The sequence below is a fragment of the Perca fluviatilis genome, chromosome 20 (genome assembly GCF_010015445.1).
Source record: "Perca fluviatilis chromosome 20, GENO_Pfluv_1.0, whole genome shotgun sequence".
Lineage (NCBI taxonomy): Eukaryota > Metazoa > Chordata > Actinopteri > Perciformes > Percidae > Perca > Perca fluviatilis.
This window is the reverse complement of record NC_053131.1, coordinates 15,364,600-15,390,440: the sequence shown is the minus strand read 5'-3', so window position 1 is coordinate 15,390,440 and position 25,841 is coordinate 15,364,600. Positions and strand designations below refer to the sequence as shown.

Genomic DNA, 25,841 nt, shown 5'->3' with positions numbered 1-25,841 from the left:
GATCCATAAGTCAGCCTTGTTATTCACATCAGGGGGTGCCTTGGAAAGAATCTGATCTGAGTTTCAGACGAACAAGCCGCTCTATTGTCCTCCAAAAATCAGTCTGGAAATGAGCAATGATACCATCGCCCTCTGGTGATTTCAACCTCATCCTACGCGACGGCATTAACAAGTTGAATATTTTCCCCGTACTATTATCTGTGGGATATGACAGCTTAAGAAGAAGAAGAGAATTCACTGAATCCAAAAAAGAAATGCTTTAATAAAAGGAAATAAATACAGTGCTTTGGATGGCAGTTAGAATCCATTACAGGCATGGGTTATTGCACAGCTCTAAGGAGAGACAAAAACACTTTTCGGAGACATCCAAGTTAGAGCAACAGTGGTATCTGACACAAATCAACACATTTCATTCACGATCGATTTCAATGCTTATTTCTCTTTCACCCAGTGACTGATTACATATGGCTGCAGGCCCTTCTGAACATTTTAAAGAATGACAACACATCTGTGACAGCCCTCGATTCTTTTCCTTAATGATGGCTTCAAACTGGTCAACAAAACATTTAAAAATGGACATTTCCCTGATGGTTGTGGTTCCTTTAACAAAAAAATATTCTGTTATCATTCAAAATGCTGTGCATTTAATGCTCATTTTGTCAAAAGTATGATGTATCTTGACAAAGGTTTTCGTTAATGCTCTCCAGTCTAGTTCTCTTTTAGCTTCTTTTGTTTTTCAAGCAGAGTAAACGTAGTTGGAAAATCTGTGCTTGAATCAAGAATTGCTAGAATGGAAAATATGCAAAGATCATATACATTTTGGAAACACACAGCCGAATCACAAACACTGGCAGGAACATTGTTGTCATTGTCATGGCCTGTCCACACTCTAACAATACTATTTGCCATGTCTGAACTCACACACTGCGACTTTAAAGATACAGAGGCATCAATGGAACTGTCCTTGTATTTTGCATTACATGTCTAAGGTCTCCCAGGTAAACTGCATGCCTACTGTCCAAGTAACATATTAAAACTGCTTTCTGCATCTACTTCTGCAATGTAACACATGCTGAGCCAAAAAAAATTAAATAAACATCAACAATTGGCTGTTTTCTATATAATTTCTGTGAAATTCATAGTCAATGAATGGCCAAGATCCGACAGATCAAACGTAGAAACGCTTTCATATCACTCCCGTATTTGCCCCTGCTTCCATAAGTCTTCCTGGTCATATATCTGGTCATCTAAAAGAGGCATCCTGGTTTCAGTCAGTAGGCCTTTGCATAAATGACAGACATTAAATACCAATAAATGGATTCCATTCTGTGGTAGACCAGTCAACAACAGCTCCCGATTGAAAGGAACAGTAAACCAGCAGATTGCGCCATAGCAAATTAAAAAAATAAGCGCTCATATAACTACCATATTATAACAAGTAGGACACAAAAGAAAATTTGACACTGACAATTAATCAAGTCTGTCTCGTGACTAACTTAAATCTAAGGGTAATTCCATTTCTTCATCCCTTGCAAAAGTCTTATGATTCCATTAGAAGTCCATTAACAATCATGAGAGATTTTCTGTTCAATGAAGAACACAAAGCGGTTTCCTAGATGTGTGTTGGCACTCTCTGCAAGGTCTTCTTGTTCCAGCATCCATTTACCATTAATATGACAGCATGCAAAGTGAGTCCGTTTTCTAACTTCTGCATAATCATTACTGGGCGTGTTTTTAAAAAGGACCACATTCAACTGACGCATGATCCGTCATTACAGGAGTATGTTCTTTTATTTTTTTTCAGAACTGCTCTGACAAACCTAAGGCAAGAGCCATGATAAGCAAAAAATGTTTAGAAAACATTGATTTGCTGTCTCCATTTTTTTTGGGAGTAAATTTGTGAGTAGTGTCAATTAGGCAACGACACGTCTGGTGGCTGGAAAACACACTTTTTTTTTAAATAAAGAAAACCTTTCACACAAATAAAAACACAAGCTGACATATCCATTGCTCAAAAGAGGAAAGTGTGAATTGGTCACAAGAAAAGGCAAGAGATACAATTTTGCGTGCAATGTATCGCAAAAATAATAACGAAGCTATTTCTTACCCCAGGGCCAATTACTTTTTCATTGGAGTATGCCTTAGAATGACTAATGCCAAGCAGCTAATAAGTTAGACACATAAATGTTATTTGGCCGCAAGTTTGAATTTCATTTTCCCAGAGATGAGATCACTAGGAAAAACATTTCTTTTTTTATTTATTTTTTTTTTTTAAGGAAAAAATACACGTAGTAGGCCTACCGCTGATTTCATCTGAATATCAAAAGATATAGCACAGAAAATTCTCTCCATAACCTTTCCTTGATATAGAAGCATTAGTTTGAATGACTGTGATTGTTTTGGGTGAGACCTCGTCTTGTAAATGACATGACAAAGAGATTTAAAAAAGAATTGACTGGGTGTAAGAAAATAACTCTACATGTCCAGCCCTTGTTTAAGAGCGTAGATATGCATGTCTTGATAAAAGCCTCATGTGGTTGTAAACCTTTGCATATACAGTAAATGTCACATGGAAACTATTGATGTCCTGTAGGACATTCAACTGTAACGGTTTTGTTAGTAAGAGACAATTTGTGCCTCGTACTTCAACAAAAATTGTACTTTGCATGAAACGAAAACACTAAAGGACATTCTGTTTTAGTTGACCATATAAAAGTGGCGCTTTGTTCAGGTTTTATTTGGTGCATATCTATTTCAAGAGTCAAACAATGTTAAAAAGAGGCAAACATAAAAAAATTAAAAATAAATCACAGAGAAAGAAAAACAAACTATATAAATATCATGTTTGTTATGCGTTTCTTCATACTTCCGAAACATTATTAAAGGGATAATGCCCAAAGTTTTTGTTTGGAAAAACTAAACAGAACTACTCTGCACGGGTAATATTATTTGGCTAATTATGAAAGGCATTGCATTTGCTTGTTAGCATTATGTTTTTGATTTGTGGTAGCTAAAGGTTTATTTTAGGTAAAATTACAATTTCTTTTTGACAATTAAATTTCTCTCTACTTTTCTAAAAAAAGAAAAGTTAAAAAGAACACACACACAGAACTCGAAGCCTCAGGGACCTAGGGTCAGGCAAGTGTGTCACAAGGCTCTGGAATGAGTCTGCAGGGGGCGGGGCGGGGCGGGGGGGGGAGGCTGGATGTTAGCACTGATTAACAGGAAATACTGTATATGGACACTTTATCAACAGGCTGCAGCTGTTTAAGGTTGAAGACCTGGGGATGAAGTTAGAACTTTCTGCCTATGGTTGCATTAAAAACTCATAAGACTCTTGTTCCATGTTTATACGTAGCTCGTGGTCATACTGGCAAAAGGATGCACCTCCTTAGAGGGTTCCTAGTCCAACAAGGTCACCCTTAGAGTGCACACTACACAAAAAGAGACAAAAATGCACATCTTGGAATGAAGTCAGTTTCTCAGGATTAGTTCCACAGTGTTAAAAGAGATGCATCACATGGAGATATAGGAAGGGGAAAAAAAGAAGATTTAGTGTATTTCAGCAGTTTGAGTGCATGAAAAATAAATGAATGAGGTTTCTGTTTGTGTCTTGTCAAGAAGGTGACGTACCCCCTTCAGGGTTATCAGACACCATTTAAGTGTGCATGTTTTCTAACAAATGTGCTGCCTCAGTCTGGCTCCGGAGTATCTTCTGCTGGGTCAGAGGGCGTCGTCTTCTGTTTGTATATGAAGGTCAACAGGAAGAGCGCTATGTCATGGGAGCACCAGTAACCTGTGTGTGAGGTCACCGCAGACCAATAGCGACTTTCCACCAGACCCTCTCGGAGCTCAAAGTCGATGCGCCGCTCCAGCTCCACTGTAAGACAGAATTAGAGACATTAACGCTGATATTTGTACCCTCCAAACCCACCAACAAATGGGAGACGTTCTCTAGGATTGTTTAGTGTTGGACAGGTTAAGTGAACTAACGTGATGTGTCAGTAATGGGTGAGGTGGGCCGAATCAGGGTGGAGAGGCCGTAGGCTGACTGGCTTTCTGTCCGCTTCTGCTCCTCTTCCTCAGTGTTCGCCCCTCCCTCCAGTCCTAATGACACCGAGGGCTGGCTGTTGGAGCGGGAGAAACGTGAAAAGAGGATGCCGCCGATGCCCTTCCCTATGCTCGCCGCTCCTATATTGAGTGCGGAAAGAAAGAGAGAAACAAAAAGAGAGATGCTGCGTTAGATGTGCAAAAAGCAATCTTTTCTTTTTATTTTATATATTTTCAATTTATTTCAAAGGGAAAGCAAAGTGTATGAGCCCATTCTCCATCCCTCCACATGATGGCACTGTTGACGTAGTAAGTGAGCATCTCACCTTACTTAATATTATAAATATTAAACCTCACAGGAGAAAATAGATTTTACCTATGGAATAACGACTATCTCCAGAGTGAAATTTAATTAGCTCAGCTCTTTCTCTGGGCTTCCCGTTGCTGTCAGAAGTCATATTATTTCCCCATGCCAGTTGTAGAAATATTATATTTACAGTATTAAAAAGAGAATATCTACTCCTTTCTTCTTCAACCCCTGACGCTTTTCAACATAGTAGTCTATCCTCACACATTTTTAAGTAGGCTTTAAAACAAAAACAAAAACAAAGTGATGGTAGTGTCTTACCCAGTATGCTGGCCTTGCCCAAATTGGTGATGGACTCTCCATAGTGCCTGCGGGCGAGTACAGGAGAGGTGCTCGGGCTGGGGATGCTCTCAGTGTCAGAGGTCGGGTCTTTGACTGGGGTCAGGAAGGTGGGCCGGACCTCATCATAGGGTGTGGGGGAAGTTTCGCTACACCTGGTAGATAAACAGACATACTTTGAAAACATAGTGTGTGGATAACATTGAGTGTTATAAGACGTAAGATTCAAGTTCTTACCAGTGTATCTGAACAGGTGCAACGTTGCTGTAATGTTTGAGGATGAGGGGCTCCAGTCTGTAGGCCTGAACAGATCAATACAACTGCAGTTAGCTTACAGCACAGATAAATGCCTTCGCAAATCCAAGTTGTCAAATGCGTACAGTACACATTTTGTATTTTAACATTGCAATGAGTTAGTGGCAAAGGTCTGGCTTCCTTAAGCAGAGCACAGTGGAAAATGGCAAGTCGAGTAAAAACAGCAAATTCCTACTTCTAAATCAGGCCATAAATGTGTGTGGGCAAAGTCGAAAATAATTAAGAAAAGGAAATCTTGACTTGTTGTCATAACCCTGAGTGAGAGAGAGCATCTGTATGAGCTGGGGGCAAGCGACAGAGACTGACCACAGGGTCTGTGGGATGGAAGACATTGAAGAGCCTGCTGCAGAGGGAGGTTGGCAGGATGTGGTCCTGGTGGCAGCTAGTACCAGGACGGATCCCTCTCAGAGCCAAGAACACCGCCAGAGGAGAACCCATGCAGAAGAAGTTTTCCACCTGAGACAAAAAGTGCAAATATGATATAAATGTCCTAAAGGGTGTCTTTGGTATTGACATAGGAAGCACTTGTTCAATGCTGTAAACACTAATCATTTCTGTTTTGTCTTCTTATAATAATGGACACATGAGTATAACATACCCTCAAACGGTACAACAAATAATAACATTACATGCCATGTCCAAACTGGCAGCGACAGATGCCGCCCACAAAGAGCCTGGGTCTGTCCAAGGTTTCGGGCACCAAATGCTTGCTCGTGGGAAATTGTTGGGTCTTTGTAAATGATAGTGTGGTCTAGACCTACTCTATCTGTAAAGTGTATTGAGATAACTCTTGTTATTGATTTGATACTATAAATAAAATTTAAAAATTGAATGAGGAAGCCAAAACTTAAGTCATAGCATTTGGTGGTGAGCTGTTTAGTCCTTCAAAGCAAATATCCTTGCAAAAAAAACAGCTGAAACCACAATTATTTATTGACTTAGAGTAATGCCATATTGCAATGGTACACGTACAGTATGTTCAAATAATTAAGCATCTTACCTTAAATTTAAGGGCTGGGCGTGTCGGGGGTTTTGAGGCCTCCAGCGTGAGGAGTTGATTTTCCAGCTCTTGTAACCTGTTAGAAGGAGAAGGGACACAGTGTTCATGAACTAGAAACAAAATGAAATGAAAAACTTCTCTGAAACCGTACCTTGAAAATCAGTCGCAATACAGTCCTTTTTTAATATCCCTTTATGCATTATAACCTCAAGCTACCTAGACATACAGATTCTCCTATCAGCTATAGCAAGCAATCTCAGTACCACTCAGATCAACAAGCTATTTCCCAGCAGCTTGTTTCACTAAGGTAACGATGTGCACACTAAATGATACTGCACACACAGGGTGATGGGTGGTGCTGAGGAGATTTATTAAAAGCCTGTTCCCTTCCATTTGATCATGGGGCATCACAATACCCTGCTGCTTCACAAAAACAGGAAACACAACATTGCACCTAAAAATAGAGTATGACATGAACAGCAGCACACTGTATTATAAATAAATGCTAGGTTTTTATATTGAATTCGGAGGAGAGAGTGGTTTGAATTTGAGAGAGCTGAAGGTAAATTACAAAATTGTCACAATGAAATCCGATCTGAGATCTTGACTACTTTTCCCCCAGATAATCTCTTGAGGATTCTTACGGCTATACGTGCAATCCCTAAAACCAAGCCAGGAGTCACTGAAGATCTACATTAGCAAGCCCTACCTATTCCTTGTGAGCTGTAGCTGCTCTAAAACGTGCTTCTCCTCATAGGACATCCAGCGCAGGTCCAGCTCCGCCTCCACAGCGTGATGCTCCTGCTGACAGAAGCGCACCGGATCCCATCCCGTCATGATGTCGTAGGTGATGACGCAGCCGAGGGAGTGAGACACAATGGACACTTTGCCTCCCCTCTCCTCAAACTCAGGGTTCCGGGAGCAGAAAAGTGTGTAGAGTCTATTTAGCTCCTGTGTTAGGCCCTTGGTAATCTGAAGAGACGGGGAGTGGAGACGTTTTAAGTAGATATATTGTTACATCGAGAACTCTACTTTTGGGTTTCTGGAAGTGTGCAACTCTCACCTCATCCCGGTACAGGGGGCTGTTGTAGTACATGATGTCCATGGCACTGCTGTTGAGTAGATCTCTCAGTCCCCTCACTTTGTCTGGTGTAATGGAGTCTACCGTATCTACAGAAACAGTAGAAAACCGAGATGTAATGCCATATGATGGTGCCTGGATTCATACACTCAGGGGCCAGTTATTAGCCATACCTATACAATCTAATGCAGTCCAATACAACAGCTCAGGCATAAATTCTGCCTTTACAAAGATGAGACAATGTTCAGTTTTGATTGACACTGCCAGAGAGGTATTAATGTAACTATAAATTTAATATTGAGTTTGTAATTTGCACTGCAGTGGTGTTGAACTGGTTAGGACAGGTCATGAGTTTACGGTTACCTGATGTCCACACTAAATCCTGTAATGGATGATTCTGACATTTTTTAATGTCAGAATTTAATCCTTTTTAAATTAGGATAAGAAAGACTGAACAACTTAAATACATCCACCATACACAGAGTTAAAGCGCAAACCAAACAAACTACATACACACAGGCATGCAAAGTCTCAAAAACACACACTGACCTCCATCCAGGGCAAGTTTGGAGCGCCACTCGACAGGCAAGAACTCCACATGCTCGTCATTGTGCTCTGAAAAATGCTTCTCCTCCATCTTCCTCACACCCTCCCTCAGCCTACATAGACACAGAACGATAAAGACCATACACAATGTTCTGAATATATTATATTTATATATCTCCAGCCCTGCTACAGACAGACTAGAAAGTATGTTTGCACTCGTTCTCTCACAGACTTTAATGACTGTCGGAAGAATGACGCCCATTTTGCTACTCCCTGATGCAGCACACACACAATGGCTGCAATGCTACTAATCTTATATGATACAGCATTAGCTCACAGGAAACTCTAAATACACAGAGAGAGAGAGAGAGAGAGAGAGAGAGAGAGAGAGAGAGAGAGAGAGAGAGAGAGGCTGAGAGAGGCTTTTTAGGTGGCTGCTCTGTGAATGGAGCACCTAATGCAGGCTAGTGTGTTTGCAGGGGAAATAAATGCTCAGAGTGTTGAGCGCTGCATCACAGACCTTTCTGTGCTGCACCCACAAGGATTCCCTAGAGGTTGGCATTTACAAAGACACTTTTTGTTTTAGAATACCCTAAACCCCCACAATTTCATCTTTCACTGCTGCTGATGACACGCAGAAAGGCACAGAACTGAAATTAATTCAGGTTAAAAACAACAAGGAACTGGCTAGACATGTCAGGTTGTTCTTTCCTCTTGGCTGAGGGAAGTGTCCATGATGTAATCCACAGGGAGCTGGGAGTTAGGCTTAAAGTGCTCTGCAGCTTGACTTGGTCTACTTTACCTGCTTAGCGGGCCTGAGCCACGGTCAATGGCCCGATGCTAACTACACAGAGACACACAAGGCTCTGGTCTGCACGTTCTGTACTACTGCCTGGAATGCTCATGTTCCAGGGCCAGTACAGTGGTGCCATTCAGGGTCGGGGGCATGTCTTCACACAGTACATCAAACAAAGACATACAAAGACTGTGCCCTGGCTTAAGATGAGCTGCAGCGAGTCTTCGTTGGTGTTTCACTCTTAAAAAGCAAGAACACTGTGATAGTTTGCTCTATCAGGTCTCTTAGGGCAGAAGTGATTATTGTGGCCTGTTATTTTAACTTCCCCACTGCAGCCTCTACACAAATATATACTATTGACAGAGTTCCTCATTAAAATGTTGAGCCTTTAAAAGACAAAAAGAACTCGTCAGGCAGGTTGAAGTATCCGCTAGCGGTATCAGGCCATGCTGATAATTTTGGTTTTACGTGCCGAGGTTATGAAATATCCATCTCTGAAAGTTGTGCCAACACCCCAATAAAATGTGAGAAAATGGAATTTTGTTATTACTGCTCAAAGCATTCAAGAGATTGGCACACATGGAAGCAAAGCATGAAATGTGGATTCATGATGTTGGTGCAGCTGGTTAGTTTGCTTAAACTGAGATGGCATAAGTCCCAGTTGTTTGGATATATACAATTTATTTAGAATTTAGCACAATATTAAGATGTCAAAGTGTATGTTCCCAGCATAATATTCCTCTCAGTGTGTTGCATGCATATTACCTTACTAAATGCAATGTGTCAGGCAAATTTGCTTCCCTGTTCCCTTGTGTTTTCTTAAGTTACGATGCATTGTGCTGTCTTGGCCACAGTACCGAAGGCAATTTAACAATACAAGGTATAAAGTAAGAGAACAGCCAGAGAAAACAAAGAGGGTGAGAAAGATAGAGTGAGTGGGGGAGGAGAACAAAATACAAAAGCTGCAGGTGCAATGTTATCAAAAGAAATACTTGAAATAACTTCCACTATGGGAGGCCTTGGATGAACAAAGGAGAGGGAAAAAGTGTGAGACATGCAATAGCGGTTGTGAAGGGGGATGGGGGGGGGTCAGAGCCCAGATAATATTAAGCCCAAAATGGCATGTGGCCCAAGCGAAAACAACAACAAAATGTGCTAAAAGAAAATGAAGCCAACCAAAGTAGGAAAAACTGCAGTTCCTTGAATGGCCACTTGAGGCTTGCTCCATAAGAGGGTCAATCCCCATAGCCCCCCATGGTAAAATGACTTTACAGCAGAATTAAACATGTTTACATTACAGCCTAGTACAAAAAAAACACTGCTCCACCTTTTTGCCCATTTTTGGATTAGCCGGAAAGATTGCGACGGCCGGAGCCACCGGGATAGTAACAAGATACTTGCATTCAAATGCTTAAACAGCTGAAAATATGTAATGTGCAGTGTCCACATTTTTCTTTGATGACTGTACTTTTGCATTCCATAAATACAGTATTTACATACTTGACAATGGTGCTGAACAAAAAAACTGTATCTGTAATCACAAGGACCTGCCAGACAGGTCGATATCTGAAACCCTTCATCAGTTAATAAAAACAACATGCAATATAAGCTTGATCAGGAGCACGAGGGAACACACAAAACATGCTAAAGCACAATGTATGACCATTTACAAGAACAAGATAGTATCACGCTTTTGTCATAACAAACAGAAATACAAAGTAAAAAGAAAGACGTGAGCTGTCTTTAGAAAAGCAGAATGACAGAATGAGAAGTGTGAGAGACAGACCGTGTCTGGAAAAGAAGAGAAAGAAAACAGCAAACTAACAAACTTAATGGCAATTCAAACATCACATCACCTGAGAATTTAGTTAGTGTGCTAGAAATTTGAACCTGCCTTAGCCCTTTTACAAATTATAATGGAACAAAAGGTAAAAAACGTAGTGGTTTTACTGACATAAAACAACATGCATGCGAGCAAATCCTCAATCACATTCTCTATTTAAAAACTCACATTCCAGTGTTTTTAATAATGCGTCCCTGGTCCATCTTCTGTCCAATCCCATGAACCACAAAGACAATGTGTGTAGTCTGAGGGGGTCTGTCCTCAGGTGAGGCCTCCTCAACAAAACCCCGATGAAGCCGCGTTCCACTGCTGGAGGCTGGAGGAAGCAGAGGACAGGGTTGGACTATTACTAATCGTATCTAGCTGCTTGGGATTTTTGTACAGTAAACAGGGGTTTTCCTGGCTCAGAAAGGGCCTTTGGGGGGAGACTACACACGGCAGTAAGCATGATATGTCCGCATACAGTAAAGGCAATGAGTCTGTGTTAACACAAACAAAAATGTATAAGATGCTTGAGTAAATAAAACTTAACTTAAATATTTCAATAAATCACCGGGAGAGTCTTGTACAGCCTGACTAGGTAAAAAGTAAAACTGAGATTAGCTCTCATATTTATGTTCTGCTTGTTCAACGGCTGTTAAGTAAATTGCTCTTAAACACATTCAGAGAGGATTTGAATTGCTATTTTTATTTCATTTTGGTGCTGGCTAAAACCAAAAATTCCTCTATGTAGGAAAAACCCTGGTAAGAGAAGCAAAACATTTCTACATGTTTACAGTATTTTCTGTACGGCATTTCTAAATACACACATTCCCACTATGTTCACTAGAAGGCTATTAATATCCAAGTGATGTAACGTGCTGTTCTGAGTCCAAAGAGGCCAGTAGGTGAGACACGAAGCCCTGCTGTGACTGTGGCCAAAGACTAGTGTGTGTCCTCATTTAGAATCAAAAGTCTAGTCCAGTCATGTGATGTGATAGTGATGGGAGCCAATGGCATTTACTGCTGTCTGGATAGCATTAAGGAGATTTCCCATCACTGAGCATTTGTGTGTCAGGGGGGATTGACATAACCAGTGACGACGACTCCTCTTATTCTCTGCGAGCAGGAGATGAAAATGCAACACAGAGCTGGGAGATTGGAGATCAGATTAGAGTCATCCAGACAGATCAAAGATTGGACATGGGGTCAAACTGCAGTTGCAGTGTTTTCAGTTAGGGCTATATGATCAACCCTGGACCCTGAAAATAGCAGATGGACACTGCATAATTTTCTGGGTTAATCCAGTTAAGAGACTGAACTGTACCCAGCCATGTTCAAACTGTTAAATACTAGAAAATGGCGGCACAATGTGAGGCCCTGTTTACATGATAACGCTCGAGGGTGAAAACGGCAAAATATTTTATCAGACGTGCCTTTCGTTTAGACGGCGACGGCGTTTTTGGGTTGAAATCTTAAAAAACGCTCCACGCGTTCCCGTCTAAAAGGGTAAAAATGCAAAAGTCTGCTCCGATCTGCTCACGGTGGCACCCCATATTTCGTTACATAAATCAAAATATAGAGTGATTACTCGCCCATGGCCACTCCGCTGTTGGGTATCCACAGCCTGCCTATACTTGTTCCGGATGGCTTTCAGCTTTGATAATATCTGACTTTTACAGATAGTGTCTTTCTCGTGTGGATATGACATCCCTCCAGGTACAGGATGCTGCTGAAGAAATTCAGTCCATAGGTCTATATATTTTGACTGGCAGGACTCCCAGTCCACGCCCTGTTGTGCCTTTGTAATCTAAGGTTGTTTGGAGCAATAACTCCACCTCCTCTCAAAACGCGGAATAAAAAGTGAGAACGCAACGCCACTTTTGCGTTTTCTCTTCAGATCGTTTCCGTCTAAACATAGCCTGAATTCAGATATAAGTATATCATGCATTAGATGAGCAGAAAAGTGAGAACAGGTGCAAAACAGTTTAGATTTTCTGGCTTATCAGTCTTTTCTGGCTTATTATTTCCTGGCTTATCATACTAGTATAGGGTTGTTTGTATTTCTTTTAACCAATCCCAATCGTCTTGGGTGGCACTAAAATAGATAGCGGAGAAAGCGGAAGGACATCCGGCACGTGATGTCAGGCTTTATCCCAGCACTGTACATCCGGTGAGCCAGACTACCACCTGCTAAACGGCCGCATGTTAACATTGTCATTGTGAGCATGTTAGCATGCTGACGTTAGCATTCAGCTCAAACCATCGCTCCAAGTACAGGCTCACCGCTAGCGAGGCGGCAGACTCTCAGTCTCGTTTGACCTAATGTTTGCCTTCAAACAAAATAAATAGTTTATATGTCAAAAAGTGTAACGTAAACTTAGTCTAATAAAAACCTTCCCTAATACTCTGTCATACATGTATAATATATTGTACCACTTATTTCATCATCCATATATTTGTAGTTGTAGTAGTAATAACAGGTATCCAGTCGCTAGTAGTAAGAGTAAAACAGTTTGAGGAAATGATTTAAGCCATTAACTGTTCGAACACTGGGATTCAAAGGAATTCAGTACTAATAAAGTACAAACACACATATACAGTATGATCAGGGAACTGTTTGTCCACTTTATCATGTGGAGAGATAATGACAGTGTGTACATTACAGACCTTTGGAGAAGCCCAGTTTCTGGGTGACGGTGCGTGCAATTTTGGAAGTGGTGGCATCGCTGTAGAGGTACACCTCATCCACGCTGTGCCAATCCACATGGGTCCGACTCAGCTTCAGACTGTGGATGGCTGTAGAGGGGGCAGTGAGAGAGGAGTGAGTGAATGAATGGACACATGAAAGGAGAGGAGAGCATTGGTAGAAGGTGTGGGAAATTGCGCAAAGAGAAGGGAAAACCAAGGAAAAGGGTTCACCGATACAAAGGGGTCGTGATTACAAGTTTTAGGGTGGGAACAGAGGGAGAGAGATTGAAGACATTGTGATCATTTCAGACGCAGTACGATAAAGCAAAAGTCTAGGATCAGTCTATTCACAGCTCAATCAAATGCAGTTTGGAGCATTGATCTGCATTTGGAAAGAAAAACACATCCAACTATCACATCATGATTGCATATTTCAGCTCTTGCTTGTCTGTCCTGCTTTGCGGGTCATCAAACCAAAGACATTTTGTTATTGTTATGTGCCAATATCAAAATTAATTTGACTTTCAGTCCAATTTTTCTCCATGTTGTTGATTCAAACTGTATTGCAGTGATAAGGGCAAGTAAGAGCAGATGTATGGCTAGGGAGAAGAACCCGTTTTGCTACAGGAGCTAAGGGCGATAAAGGAAACTGGTTGACTTGAGAGAGTGATTTATGTCTCTGCAGCATGTCCTTTAAATGTCCTGTGCAGTCAAGTTGATTTGGATGAAATTGGTGGAAGACCTTGGCGTAGGACCAGTGCACAGTCACGACTCTTTGTACTGCTCTGAACCAATCTGGGGATTAAAACCCTTAAGAACAGGGTAAAGTACTTCTAACAAACAATATAGTCTCACAAACCAAATGACAATGTAAAATGAAATGCTACAAACTTAGTATCATTGTATTGCTATGGTGCTTCAAGAAGCACACTAAAAACCTAACTGGGGATTTCCACCGAATGCAGAACGTCTGCGTGTCGGCTCCATGCTCCGCCGTCCGTCAATACCCACCAGGTCCGGATTTGTTGCGGCACGGCTGCGGCCATAACTGACAGCTGTAGTCACGAGGACCCACGAGATCTCGCAAATTCACGTAGAATAGAACCACAAAACCAACAACAGTTTGATTCCATCCAGAGGAGTAGAGGGGAAACAACTCTGTGCTGCGTTTTCAAGGTGTAGTGCAGGGAAATATGATCCGCCATGAGCACGGTGTATTTTATTTTGAAAATTACCCGGATGTTTTATTTTGTTTCCCGCACCATCTGCCGTGTGCTGAATTGCTGCCGAGCTCTCCGCTGTCCGGTAAAAATAGAAACTCTGCGTATCTCCCCCGGAGGGCTGCGGGCTGCCGGAGCTGTGTCGCAGACGTTCCGCAACCGGTGGAAATTAGCAGTAAGAGTCGGAGAGGAGTGGAAACATGACCAGGAAATCACTTGTGTCATGTGTCAAACCATGCATCCTTTCCATAGGTTTTATTTCTTCTCATTAATCTTTTAATATTTTACATTTATTAGATATTCCTTGGTGCCAGGTCAACAGGGAAGGAAGAAATAAGACATTTGTGAAGAAGTTAAAAAATGTATGTCTCTTTTCTGTTCCCATGTAAATTAATAAAACTATATATATATATATATATATATATATATATATATATATAAAAATCTGAGTTAGGCTAGGCCTCTGTAGCCTGGCAGGCTAATTTCTTCATTGGTCAAGCATGACGGGTGGTACAACCCTAGTTGTTCACTCTGAGGGCAACCAGTGTGGAAAGGAATTGCTCTAAAGAAGAAGGACAAGCAGGGTCGAGTAATAAGAGTTTGCCACAAGGAAACAGAAGTGCTGGGAGTAAAATGGCACTAGATCAATTTGGAATAAAAAAGGAAGGACATTGTTTTTCCTAGCCAGATAAAACAATAAAGCTCATGCACTGAGGAACCTGAGGTGAGAGATATACAGTTTCCTCTGTCACACATTTCCATTTATCTTTTGCAGATCCTCAAATGAAACCACTCAACAGCAAAGCAAACATATGCTTAACCTCTACTACCACCACCAACACCACACAGAATATCACAAAACCACTCTATGAAAGCAGCTATGAAGTGGAACAATCAACTCTTCTGAAAAGAGAACCCTTCACCATCTGGTTTGACTTAATCAGTTTAGAGTGGCCTCCTTTCCTCATCTACCTCATGGACTCACAAGCGAGAACAAAGGAGAAAAGGTCGGTGGCAGTTGCCATGAGACCTACACACTGTTACAGGGTGGGTCAAGCCACTACACACTGTTGACATTTATTTGGCCGAGTCCACTGTAAAACAGGAGGTATTAGTCGAGCTAGAATATTAACTACTGTATGTTGAACTTCCCCCCAGTTAGCTGGCTTTAACAATACAAAATATTAGTTTGATGAGATTTACAAGTGAAAATGTAGCCAGTAAGATGGAGTGATTATTATGGGGTACAAAGACACTTCCTGTTTTACAATGAGAGGCAATGCATTGCGAAAGGAAGGGAAGAGCGGGGGGATCAAAGTGTACAGAGGAGCCGGGGCTCAACCAAGAAAGGTTAAAGAGTTTACTGAGAGAGTTCTCTAACACTGCTATGGCGAATTACTGAGGGACACAGAATGAGGAAGTGGGTTGCAAAGTAAGAGATGAGGGGCAGAGAATGTGACGAAGAATACAAAGGAACTGGGTAATCGGTGGAAATAAAAGAGAAAAAAGTGTGGGGGAGCAACACAGTCTCACAGCAGTTGGTGAAATGGTCACGTTATTTAATCTATTGATTCGTTTACACGGACACGTTTATGTCGTTTTTTTTCGTGGTGGTCACCAAGTTTTTTAAACTAATGTATTTCAATGGGAAGCATCTTTCGTGATCACAGCACGACTACGGTAGAGAGTAGTATGAAATGCCGATAATCCGCGCAGGGAGGTTGGTTGGGGTGGTGGAGGGGTCAAACAACACAGGACTTTCACCCCGGAGACTGGAGATTGTGTCCTGCGTGTGACGTCTCATTTCCCCGTTGCTCTTTTCCTAAACACAACCGTCCCGTGGTTGTCACGCGTCCCCCAGAGACTGCGCATCGTGGCCCACGTGGGACGTTTCCTTTCCCTGTTCTTCTTTTCCTAAACACAACCGTCCCGTTGTTGTCCCGCGCCCCCCCCAGAGACAGCGGATCGTGTCCCGGCGTGTGACGTGTCCTTTCCCCGTTCTTCTTTTCCTAATCCCAACCTCCGTATAGATGCTTCCCATTACATGCCGATCACCACGAAAAGAAAAATCTATTGATTTGTGTCCGTGTACACAAATCAATAGATTAAAAATAACGTGACCATTTCATGAACTGCCGTGAGACTGTGTTGGATGGGAGAGTTTAGGAAATATGCAGGAAGCACAGTGTTGGGAGGGGCTCCTCTAACTAATCCCATCTACAATGTACTAGGATGCTGGTCTGGGACTGGGACATTTGTGTCAATATATCGGTTACAACTTTTTCTTGACTGTGGAATGACAAACACATCAGCTACATTCCCTTCATAAGGTTTTCCCACCTCTTGCAGAAAGGGACAAGGCAGAATATTAGTGTAATCTTAATGTAAAAACAAAAGTGTACTGCCTGCAGTACTGCAATACTCCCAACATAGACGGGTTGTAATGCAGGAAAATCACAGGTCACTGTTGAGGTCACTGGTAGTTTGGATTTACTATGAGGTTAGGACACAGCCCACGAGACCTCTCTGTTCAGGATTTTTAATGAGGGTCAATACACCCAGAACTAGAAAAGTGATGGACCTCTAAGAGGGCAACTCTACACAACATGTTAGGGGGCTATAGAAAGGGCTACAATGGCTCCACTGTTCAGCTCATCACTTGTGTTTGGCTCACAACAGAAAGCTTTGTTCATTGCTCTTAGAGCGGTGGTTCATTAATGACGGTCATACTGCCAGAAGGGATGAGAAAAAGAGAGCAATGGGACAGAAAGTGGGAGACAGGGCTGGAGAGGTATAGAAGGGGTAAAGAAGGGTGGCTTTTTGAGGACCCGCTATCTTATTTCACATCCACTGGTTTAAGGGGTCTTGCCCTAGTAGTTGAGTAAACCATGTTGTCTACTCACTATCCCGGCAAGGAGATTAGTGACAGATACAAAGGTTTCCTCAAAAAGCAGCAACAGCAGTAGTAGTACCAAACTCTGGGTCACAGCACAAAGGGAGAAGTTCTAGCAACTAGGCCCAGTTAAGGCTGCAATGTAACCATTTTTAACTGAGCCTAGGTCTAGTTCTAAATATTAGATTGAACAGGTCTGAACCACAACAGAAAGTAAAGTCTAGTTCCATAAGGACCAAGGATCTACTAGGAAAGAGTACACAAGCTAGCAGATCTAATACAGCAGAGGTATATATATATATATTTAAAAAAAAAAGAACTTGGTATTTTACAGTACCTTGGCAGCGTTTGCGCTTGTGACATGTAGTTTTAGCACTCGTCTGATATCCACTCCATTTGAACAGAAAAGGGAGGTAGAAAGGGGGCAGGAGGGAGAGAACTAACAACCAAGAAAGAGTGAGTAATGTCTATTACCCTGGTGTCAGTCACACAGGCTACTGTCATCACTCTTGAACAGGCCAATCTATCAAGTAGCGCTGCTATCAGGTTACCACTTCAAGGCCCTGGACACTGAGCCTGTACTGGTTACTGAAAGAGCCTTGTGGCCGCAGGTTGGTATCATGAAAATAACCAGCATCAGAATGCAGCGCTGCTTGACATTTGCCTAAAATGACTGAGGTAGCATCTGTTTTACAATCATTACAGAAATCTACTGTCTTCACTGTAAAGACCATTTCTACAAAAACTTGTGTGAAAGTGTAATACACTGTTACTCTTCTATAAACAAAATAATAATAATAAAATGCAGTATCATTGGAAAACATTTTGCTTGTTAAATACTAAAATATAGTAGCTGGTAACTTCCTTTTCCACACAATACATGACTAAAATAAGGAGAAAATAAATAGATGGCACAACAGCCACAAATTTGTGAAGATTACAAGACAATTTGCAAAGACGTCTAACACAAAAACAACCCCTTCCATTTATATTTTGCATATTAGAAATGTTTTAGGGAGTGATGTTGATTTCCACTAACACACTGACAACAAACATAGTGAAGCATTTTTGGAGACACATAACTAAACATCATGTTTATTGTCATTTTCTTTGAAAGGTTATTATAGATTAATAAAAGAATGTAAAAACATGTAATGTTCCAGTACAGTACATGGAGTCTGAAATATAGGCACTGGTATAAGAGTTATACAATAAAGAACTTTTCCGTAAATACCAATGACTTGATATTAACACTGAATTAATCATGTGGCAGTTAGCTGGATCTATCTAACTAACTAACTAACTAACTAACTAACTAGCTAACAAACTAACGGAGATTAAAGAGAAGTTATGTATAATGTTCCATAGATATTGGTAACTATTTGATGTATTGAAATAATTAGTAAAGGTCACACCAGTTAAAATCAAAATCAAACTGACAGCAGGTCTGTGTCCATTAAATCACTGAATCGGTTGTAATGGGATGTCCTGTTGTGACATTCAAACAGCCTCCTCTGCATTTGTTAACCAAATCAGCAAAGTCTAGAAGACTCTCATCTGACTAAATCCTTCATCCCGTGATAACACAGACATCAGACTTGCAAATGTCAGCAGAGTCTCCCTCAGCAGTGGTGAAAGGCTGATGTGGAGAAGTGACCTGCTGAGTGCACAGGAAGTTTGTTTGCTGTAAAATCCATCAGCAACATTCATTTGGGCATTACAGCACTGATGGACCCATCCATATATATAGGCTAGGTGTTCCCTAATGGCTGGAATATCTACTAATGGATCTAATGAGGAACAACTCACTAGTGCGATAGTTTGCAGTATATGATCATTCTTGGGGTTTAGATCACACTACATGACTTTTGGGTCACCTGAAGGCACCTTTATTTTATACAATCTTATACTGATTAAAGTAAAAGACTGTTGACGCCTGATAACTTATACAAACATATTTAATATCTTAAGCACAAGTGACAACAAGATGTCTAACTGATTTATGACAAGACAAATAGATAAAAAAAAAAATGTAAATCCCAAGAGCTGGTTATTAGATGAGTAATTTCCTTTTTTTTTCAGCATGCAGCTGAATATGTAGTGTAAACAAACAAATGTGTGGGCCTTGCCTTATTTTTCCTTTGATGCCCGACACAGCCTATAGTTTCCACCACAGGCTTCCTGCTCTACACCCATATACACACATATTGGATAAGCTTAAAGTGAATAGCCACCGCTAGTTAGCTTAGCGTAGTGAATGGAATCCTATGTTGCCGGTTAGCATGTTGTGAGTAAAAGTGAGCCAACAAAAGACAAAAAAAACAACCTAATTACTTGCACTGAGACAAAAAATGTGTTGGCCCACCTATCTACAGCCAGGGTAGACCATGATGAGCCCTATTTCAACAAACGGTGGCGTATTCCTTTAAATAAAGTAACAGAAACATTAATAAGTTATTTTTGATTAAGGAAAACTTTTGTGTTATCATTTCAAGCTCACAAAAGCCATCAAATCAATCCTTATTTATTCTGATATCTGAAAGAACTACTGTGAAAAAACCCACTGTTCATTTATGACTATAGCACCAAATGTGACTATTGACCTTTCTTTAGTAGAATATCGCCCTTAAGCGATTTTACTTCTGACACTGCCTTCCTCCTTTACAATTCATTAAGATAGCAGAAAGTTGCATTTGTATCATCAGGGAACAGGACATTCTTGCACTTTTTGTACCTACTAGCAGTAGTCCTGTCCACATTATGATAGAATGCCTGCATAGCACACTGGTATGTCTGCTGCTTTACTAACCTTTAGACTCAGCTACTACTCAAACACAAGTAAGGAAGGAGAAGAGAGTACAGATAACAAGGGGAAGAGATTGCAAGGGAAATGTATGTTCTGCAGTAATGTCAGAGTGCAGCTCGCTGGCTTGGTGGTCCATTTATCAATTGTAATGCACTTCAAGGTAGCCCGCTTATGGCTCCAAGTGCTTCAGATTATTAGCTCCAAGATGAAATACTCTACTGTAAAAGCTCCCTGCAACAACGGCCAAAACAAGGTGAATTAACAGGATCTATCACTCACTTCGCTTTCACACTGCTAAGAATAGGAGTGGAAAACAATCTGCCAACAAAGGCAGCAGCAGGAGGGTTTTGAACAGATGCTCACCGTTTCAAGTCCCACGCATTACAGGAAATTATAAGAGCATGTCAAAATACAGCAGGCTTTGGGTTATAATAACATACAGTATGATGTATTTACTTATTTCTCACTACATGATATAGTGAGTAAAATTATACTGCACTATCCACCCTTGTAGTAGCTCACCCACTGGACAAGCTAAGGTCATATGATCTGTATGTTGTGCAATGGAGGGGCCTCTATGTGTCACACAATCAATTTGTGTGCCCTTCCACTATATTTCACACACCTGGTTTGCAGATAATCTGACTATGAGCCCTTTGTCCTCTGTGACTGTTGATCTGCGTGCTTCCACGTACAGATCTATAAGTGTCCATGTGTACATGTACACGAATGCTTGTGAACCAGTAGTGACCTTCCGGTTTTTATTCCAAAACAAAGCACCAACAGCCACGAATACACGACATAGAGAGTGACGATGCAGGCGAGACTGACCGACCTACTGCAGTCACTTTCTTCTGCTTGATGTCTTTATTTATAGGCCTTAATTTATTCTGAGTGTGGGGGTGACCGTATCCTGACAGGTCTGCAACAGTGCAGTGTGCTCGACACAAGGCAAGCAAAAAAAAATAAGAGAGCATGGCTTTGCGTGATTAATAGCAATTTCAGTGTCATTATGCAGTTATTATTCAAATATAAACAATCAGGATTACAGGAAATAAGGGTAATTGGATGATAAACTGCTTTGAATTGATTTAGGCTGAGGATTTAATGTTTAAATGTTCCAGATTATCTTTGTGATGTTTTGATGTCTCTCACAAAATATCTGCCCAGTTTTTATGATGCAGACTTAACATGTTCTCAAGGTTTCTGCATCTTTTTCTCTCTGCTTCTCTCTAGTTATCTGCCACATTCACACACCCACACATTCATCACCAGTGAAGGTCCTGTAGATCTATCTGACTGCCTTAAGGAGATTGCTGAATCAAAGGACCTCTTTCTTATTGCCTTTCACATCTAATGCCTGCTACATTTTCGCCCGAGCAAGGGGGGGTGGGGGGCGTGCCTGAATGAATGTACGAGCTGCACCTGCTTTACAGTACACTGGGAGGATGACATGACAAAACCTTCCCTCACGTGAATGGAAGCACCTGCTCCATTCATTTCTCTGGCCTGTGTATCGATACTACAGCAGGCAGGGCAGTCACATAATTCACTATTCATGTCTCACAGTGCTTTTCTTCTGGTTTTATTGTTAAAATGATGACTTGACTTTTTAATAGAATGTATTACTAATAACGCCTTAGAGCATTTCATCTACTCACCGCCCTAACATAGCACTATAATATAGGTGTTCTTTTATGAGATATTGCCTGTGATAAAAAAAATACTGCAGGGTTGGTGAATACAGCAGTAAAATACTGGTGAGTGAGCAATAATGTGTTTTGGTCTCATGTGTCTACCCCAAACCACACTCTGACTCTATCACAACATTCACTCTCAATTCTAGTTTATAATCAACTTATCAGCTGTGTTTATTTATTCAGACTTGAGTTACCAGAATGGATGCTTCAGTGCTGTGTTGTTTAAAGGATCTTGCAGCTGCCTTGATTTAGGTGTTTCTGCCACACATTCCAAAAATCACACAAACCTATCCTTATTCTTCTACCCTTCCCCTTCCCGTTCTCTCACCATCTTTGCTATCGACGGTCCGGACCACCAAATCCGTCTCGAAGGTGTCCTGCATTTGTTGCCCGAAGAAATGGTTCAGGTGCTCGTGCTCGATGAGGTCACTTTCCTCTTCCTCTAACGGGAGCCAAGTGCCATCAATAAACCACTGGCCTCTCATGACTGGGATATGGTCTTGTTCTGTAAGACAGTAAAAACAGCATGTATATAGATACAAAAAAAACATTACTTAACCGTAGCAACAGACAATTTGGAGCCAGGAGCCTATGTGGAATATTTATCTAAATAAAGTCATTTTTGCGTGTTTTGCTCATTATGGTGCCCGTTTCTCTACTAGTGTTGGCACAGGTGCCGCAGTGAACAATCTTGCAGAAGGTTTCACAGCATTTCCCTAATCTGAAGGTGGTGGTACAGTGCCAAGACATGCAGCCTGCAATGTGCCAACAAAGGCAGGGGAGAGGAAGAATTCAAGCTAGTAAAACATGGAAGTAAACAATGCTGGATTTGAAATGTTTTACAATAGTCGCTTTTCAGAAATGGAGTAGATCGCTTTGCCTTTCACAGTGTGTTTTGGATGACGTAAAATGATTTCCATTTACCTCAACAAGTCTGGCAAATCCAGGAGGGCCAAGTCTCAGTGGCGAGGCCAGTTTTGATTACATTCTTGAGTGACATTGTTAACTAATTCTCCGAGGGTGAAGAAGATTATAAAGGCAGTTCTAAATGTAGGCATACTTTGCAAAAGACAGGGCCCATTCTTTACAGAGTGAGACTTCTTATCTGTACAGATATAAAAACACATAAGCTTACTCTACAGACAAAGAGGCCCACCACAACACATGGCTAAGATAGACACACTGATAGAGGCTCACAGTAGATACTATTCACTCATTTCTTAAGGTGGTTCACATCTGGTCAGAGAAGATAAGTCTGTACGATCCACATAACATGATGTTTCAAGTTCCCATAAAGTGATAAGTGACATTTTCAACTTGTTAGAACATAAAGCTATTACACCTTTTAACGCCTTAATTATTTGTATGGTCAACAATGTTTTACTTATTGGATTACAGTATATCAACATCCCCTCTTCTCCATGTCTCCAATTGCATGAACTGGCCTCTCTCTTCCTAACTGATATGCTTTTGATTATGTTTTAAAAAATCTCCTCGTGCATTAGTATCCCATCTCAAATGTAGTGTATCTGGGTCTTAAATGTTAACATGACAGTGTGTTTGCAGTGGTACAGGCAAAACTAAAAAGGCACAGCCAGGGTTTGAGCTCACTACAGAAGGACTTACATCCACAGCATGAACAGTGAGGTAAATAACTGCTTCTCTAAATGTCACTTAGTGACAAAGAACCAGCTACCAATGAACCCATTCATCAAGGTCAGGTTTGCTGAGCCTCTATTGTGACCGCCTTCATTTGTTCTCTGCCCTTTCCTGGAAATATGTACGAATTAGTTAGCACAGATCAGCTGACTCCAATAGAAGGACTTCCCGGGTTGTTCAAATGTTCCCAAAAGACAAGGCTAAGTAATTACTTAGCCAATGAAAGAACTGCAAAACAATGCAGGACTCAGCAAGTAACTAAACGGAATGGATAATCAAATGCTAGCGTGTATCTTTTTAAGGGTGCAGGGATGGATGTTGCAATAATAATAAGCACTGGGCTCCTCAGTGGCTGTGGGTCATTAACTGGCATGCTCTCAGCCATTATACTGCAGAATATAGAATATATATGAGGTATGGGTGCACAAAAGGAATTAGTGCCTATGGAAATGCACTCAGTGATGTTTTTGGGACCTGCAATCAAGGAACTGCATAATGTGTGACTGGTGCAAAGCAAAAAATGTCATTTTATAGACTTTGATGGTGGATGATTTTCATGATACTCACGCTTCCAGTAAACAGGATTGCATTCTTTCTCTTTAACATCCACCTCATAGAGCCCTCCCCGGACACAAACTGGCTCAACGTTGATTTCAATTGCGTTAGGGTCCCTCTCCTCCGAGGACACGGTGGATGTGTCCAGGGACCCCGGGCCTCCGTGCACACTGCTGGTCCTCGTCTCCACCGGGAATGCACCGTTCAGTCCTCTACTCTCCACGCCGTTATTACCGCACTCTTCCTCCCCAGCGCCGACCTGGGAGCCTGCTGCACCAGGGTTCAGCTCACAGTATTTCCGAAACATACGTTCAATATTAAGTGAATCATGCCCGACAAAGGCCTTCCAATTTTTCTTGTCCTCCTTGTAAAACCACCGCACCTCCTCGGGACCGAGCTCAGTGACCACCTCGTTGAGGCGGGTTCTGGAGCTGTTGGACCGCGACCTCTTTCTCTTCTCGAACAACGGACCCGCGTTGTTTCCGTCGTTGTCGCTGTACTCCAGAGAGCTGCTGTCGAGGAAGGCTGCCGGGGAACTCAGGTCAAACAACAACCCGTCCTGTGTGCTGTGGTGTCCGGCGTGTAGAAGCGGCAGGTGTCCGTCCAGTCCCGACTGGACCGAGGACATCCCTGCCTGCATCGTGTCATCCATGGGACTCATCTCGTGACAGTACGAAAACACATCGCTTCCCAAATCCCACTCCTTGTTGTTGTTGTTGTTGGTAGCGTCGCTGACCGGTGCGCCTTTACTGTCGATGCTCACAGAAGAGCTTAATGTAACGTTAGATGTTAAATTGTTGAAACTGCTCATAACTACCTGAGCAACCCAACCTCACTAACGTTACCTCCTCGTCTGCCACTTTCACATTAACACAGCTCTCACTATTACTTCGCAACGGCTATCACACAATGGCATACTGGTCAGTGTTAAAATGAAAATTTCAACAAAATTAAAGACCTCCAGACAAGCTCCCACCGCATTTCCTAGAACACTCCGCAGCTTGTCGCTACATCAGCTTGTTAGCTTGCTAGCTAGCCAGCTAAGCTAATGAAGCTGGATATAGAACTCCGAGGCTAGCTTATTAGCATTAACGTTAGTCTGCAACGTACGTTAGCAACCGGGAAGCCTGTTCAACCCTTTTATCCTACTCTTAACTAACATAAACCTTTGTAAAACCACTTTCCTGTCACGGAGTAGCTTTAGTCCAGCTCGATAGGCGTTATATTGCAGTCACCATACTTTGTCGTGTGTTCCGGTCTCTGTGGAATTTCAGATTCATTCGTTGTCCAAACAAATCACGCGCATAGAGACAGTACTGTAGTATGCGTGTGTATATGGCTTGACAGCTGACGCATAGATCACAGGATTCAATCGTGAACGCGCACGTAGAAATTGCGCGAACATGACGACATCTGCTCCGTTCATAAAAGGCATTATTTCTTATTGTGCACTAGATGGAGACAAACACCCGTTGAAGGCAGAGACGGTTTAGAACAGGATCTTTGTTGAACGTTATCAGCCTTAATTCAATCGTTTACACTTTGCAATGACTTGACCTTCCACTTGAGGGAAGCAAATACCTACTCATAATAAAGCACTTTCGGAGGGATTAGAAAAAGTTCCCTGTCTAAAAACACTATTACAAACCACTGCGATGTTTGTGGTGACAGGGGTGGACAAAATAACATGAACACTCCAGTACAACATACCTGCAAACTTTGCTACAGCCACAACATTTTACAGCAAAACAAACATCTTTCTGACAGTCTCACTACAAATTCCCCTCGTATAGACTATGTTAGGACACAATCTAGATACATACAATCATCCCCTATAATGAAGAAGCAAGTAGCCACAAAGTAATTGCCTCTCAGTTTAAGTTCAGCCCACAAGCCACTGATGTCATTGAACTTCACAATCTATCTGTAATGTATCTGTTCTAGTGCAACCAGTGTGTTTACATCTCTGTGTCTGAGTGCATGAGTACAGTGTGAGTTTGTGTTTGTATCTGTGTGCATATGCATGCATATCCATGTGCTGGTTTGTTTGTTTATGCAAGT

At 41.6% G+C, this 25,841-nt stretch overlaps 1 protein-coding gene across 2 annotated transcripts; it reads right to left on the bottom strand.

Annotated features, from left to right (window-relative positions):
* Positions 1-233: 233 nt before the first annotated feature.
* On the bottom strand, positions 234-25,126 carry ddhd1a (DDHD domain containing 1a). 2 transcript variants are annotated; one of them, XM_039786739.1, is made up of 14 exons: positions 23,793-25,126; positions 21,895-22,071; positions 17,398-17,499; positions 12,927-13,055; positions 10,446-10,593; positions 7,642-7,751; positions 7,075-7,181; positions 6,721-6,983; positions 6,012-6,087; positions 5,318-5,467; positions 4,934-4,998; positions 4,679-4,851; positions 3,994-4,191; positions 234-3,880 (listed from the first exon to the last, which is right to left on the bottom strand). In XM_039786739.1, the coding sequence occupies exons 1-14, from the start codon at positions 24,589-24,591 to the stop codon at positions 3,693-3,695; spliced, it is 2,685 nt and encodes an 894-aa protein (XP_039642673.1). In that variant the 5' UTR covers positions 24,592-25,126; the 3' UTR covers positions 234-3,692. The 2 variants fall into 2 exon arrangements, with proteins under 2 accessions (XP_039642673.1, XP_039642674.1); XM_039786740.1 differs by lacking the exon at positions 17,398-17,499 and having other exon boundaries at positions 23,793-25,125.
* Between the last annotated feature and the right edge of the window lie 715 nt (positions 25,127-25,841).

Bases quoted from the DNA above. Each gene is read 5' to 3' on its own strand.
- ddhd1a (XM_039786739.1), bottom strand. From the start codon at position 24,591: ATGAGCAGTTTCAACAATTTAACATCTAACGTTACATTAAGCTCTTCT. The intron at 6,984-7,074 runs GTGAGAGTTGCA...CCGTCTCTTCAG, and splicing joins GCCCCCTGTACCGGGATGAG to ATTACCAAGGGCCTAACACA. The intron at 4,192-4,678 runs GTAAGACACTAC...CACTCAATATAG, and splicing joins GGGCAAGGCCAGCATACTGG to GAGCGGCGAGCATAGGGAAG.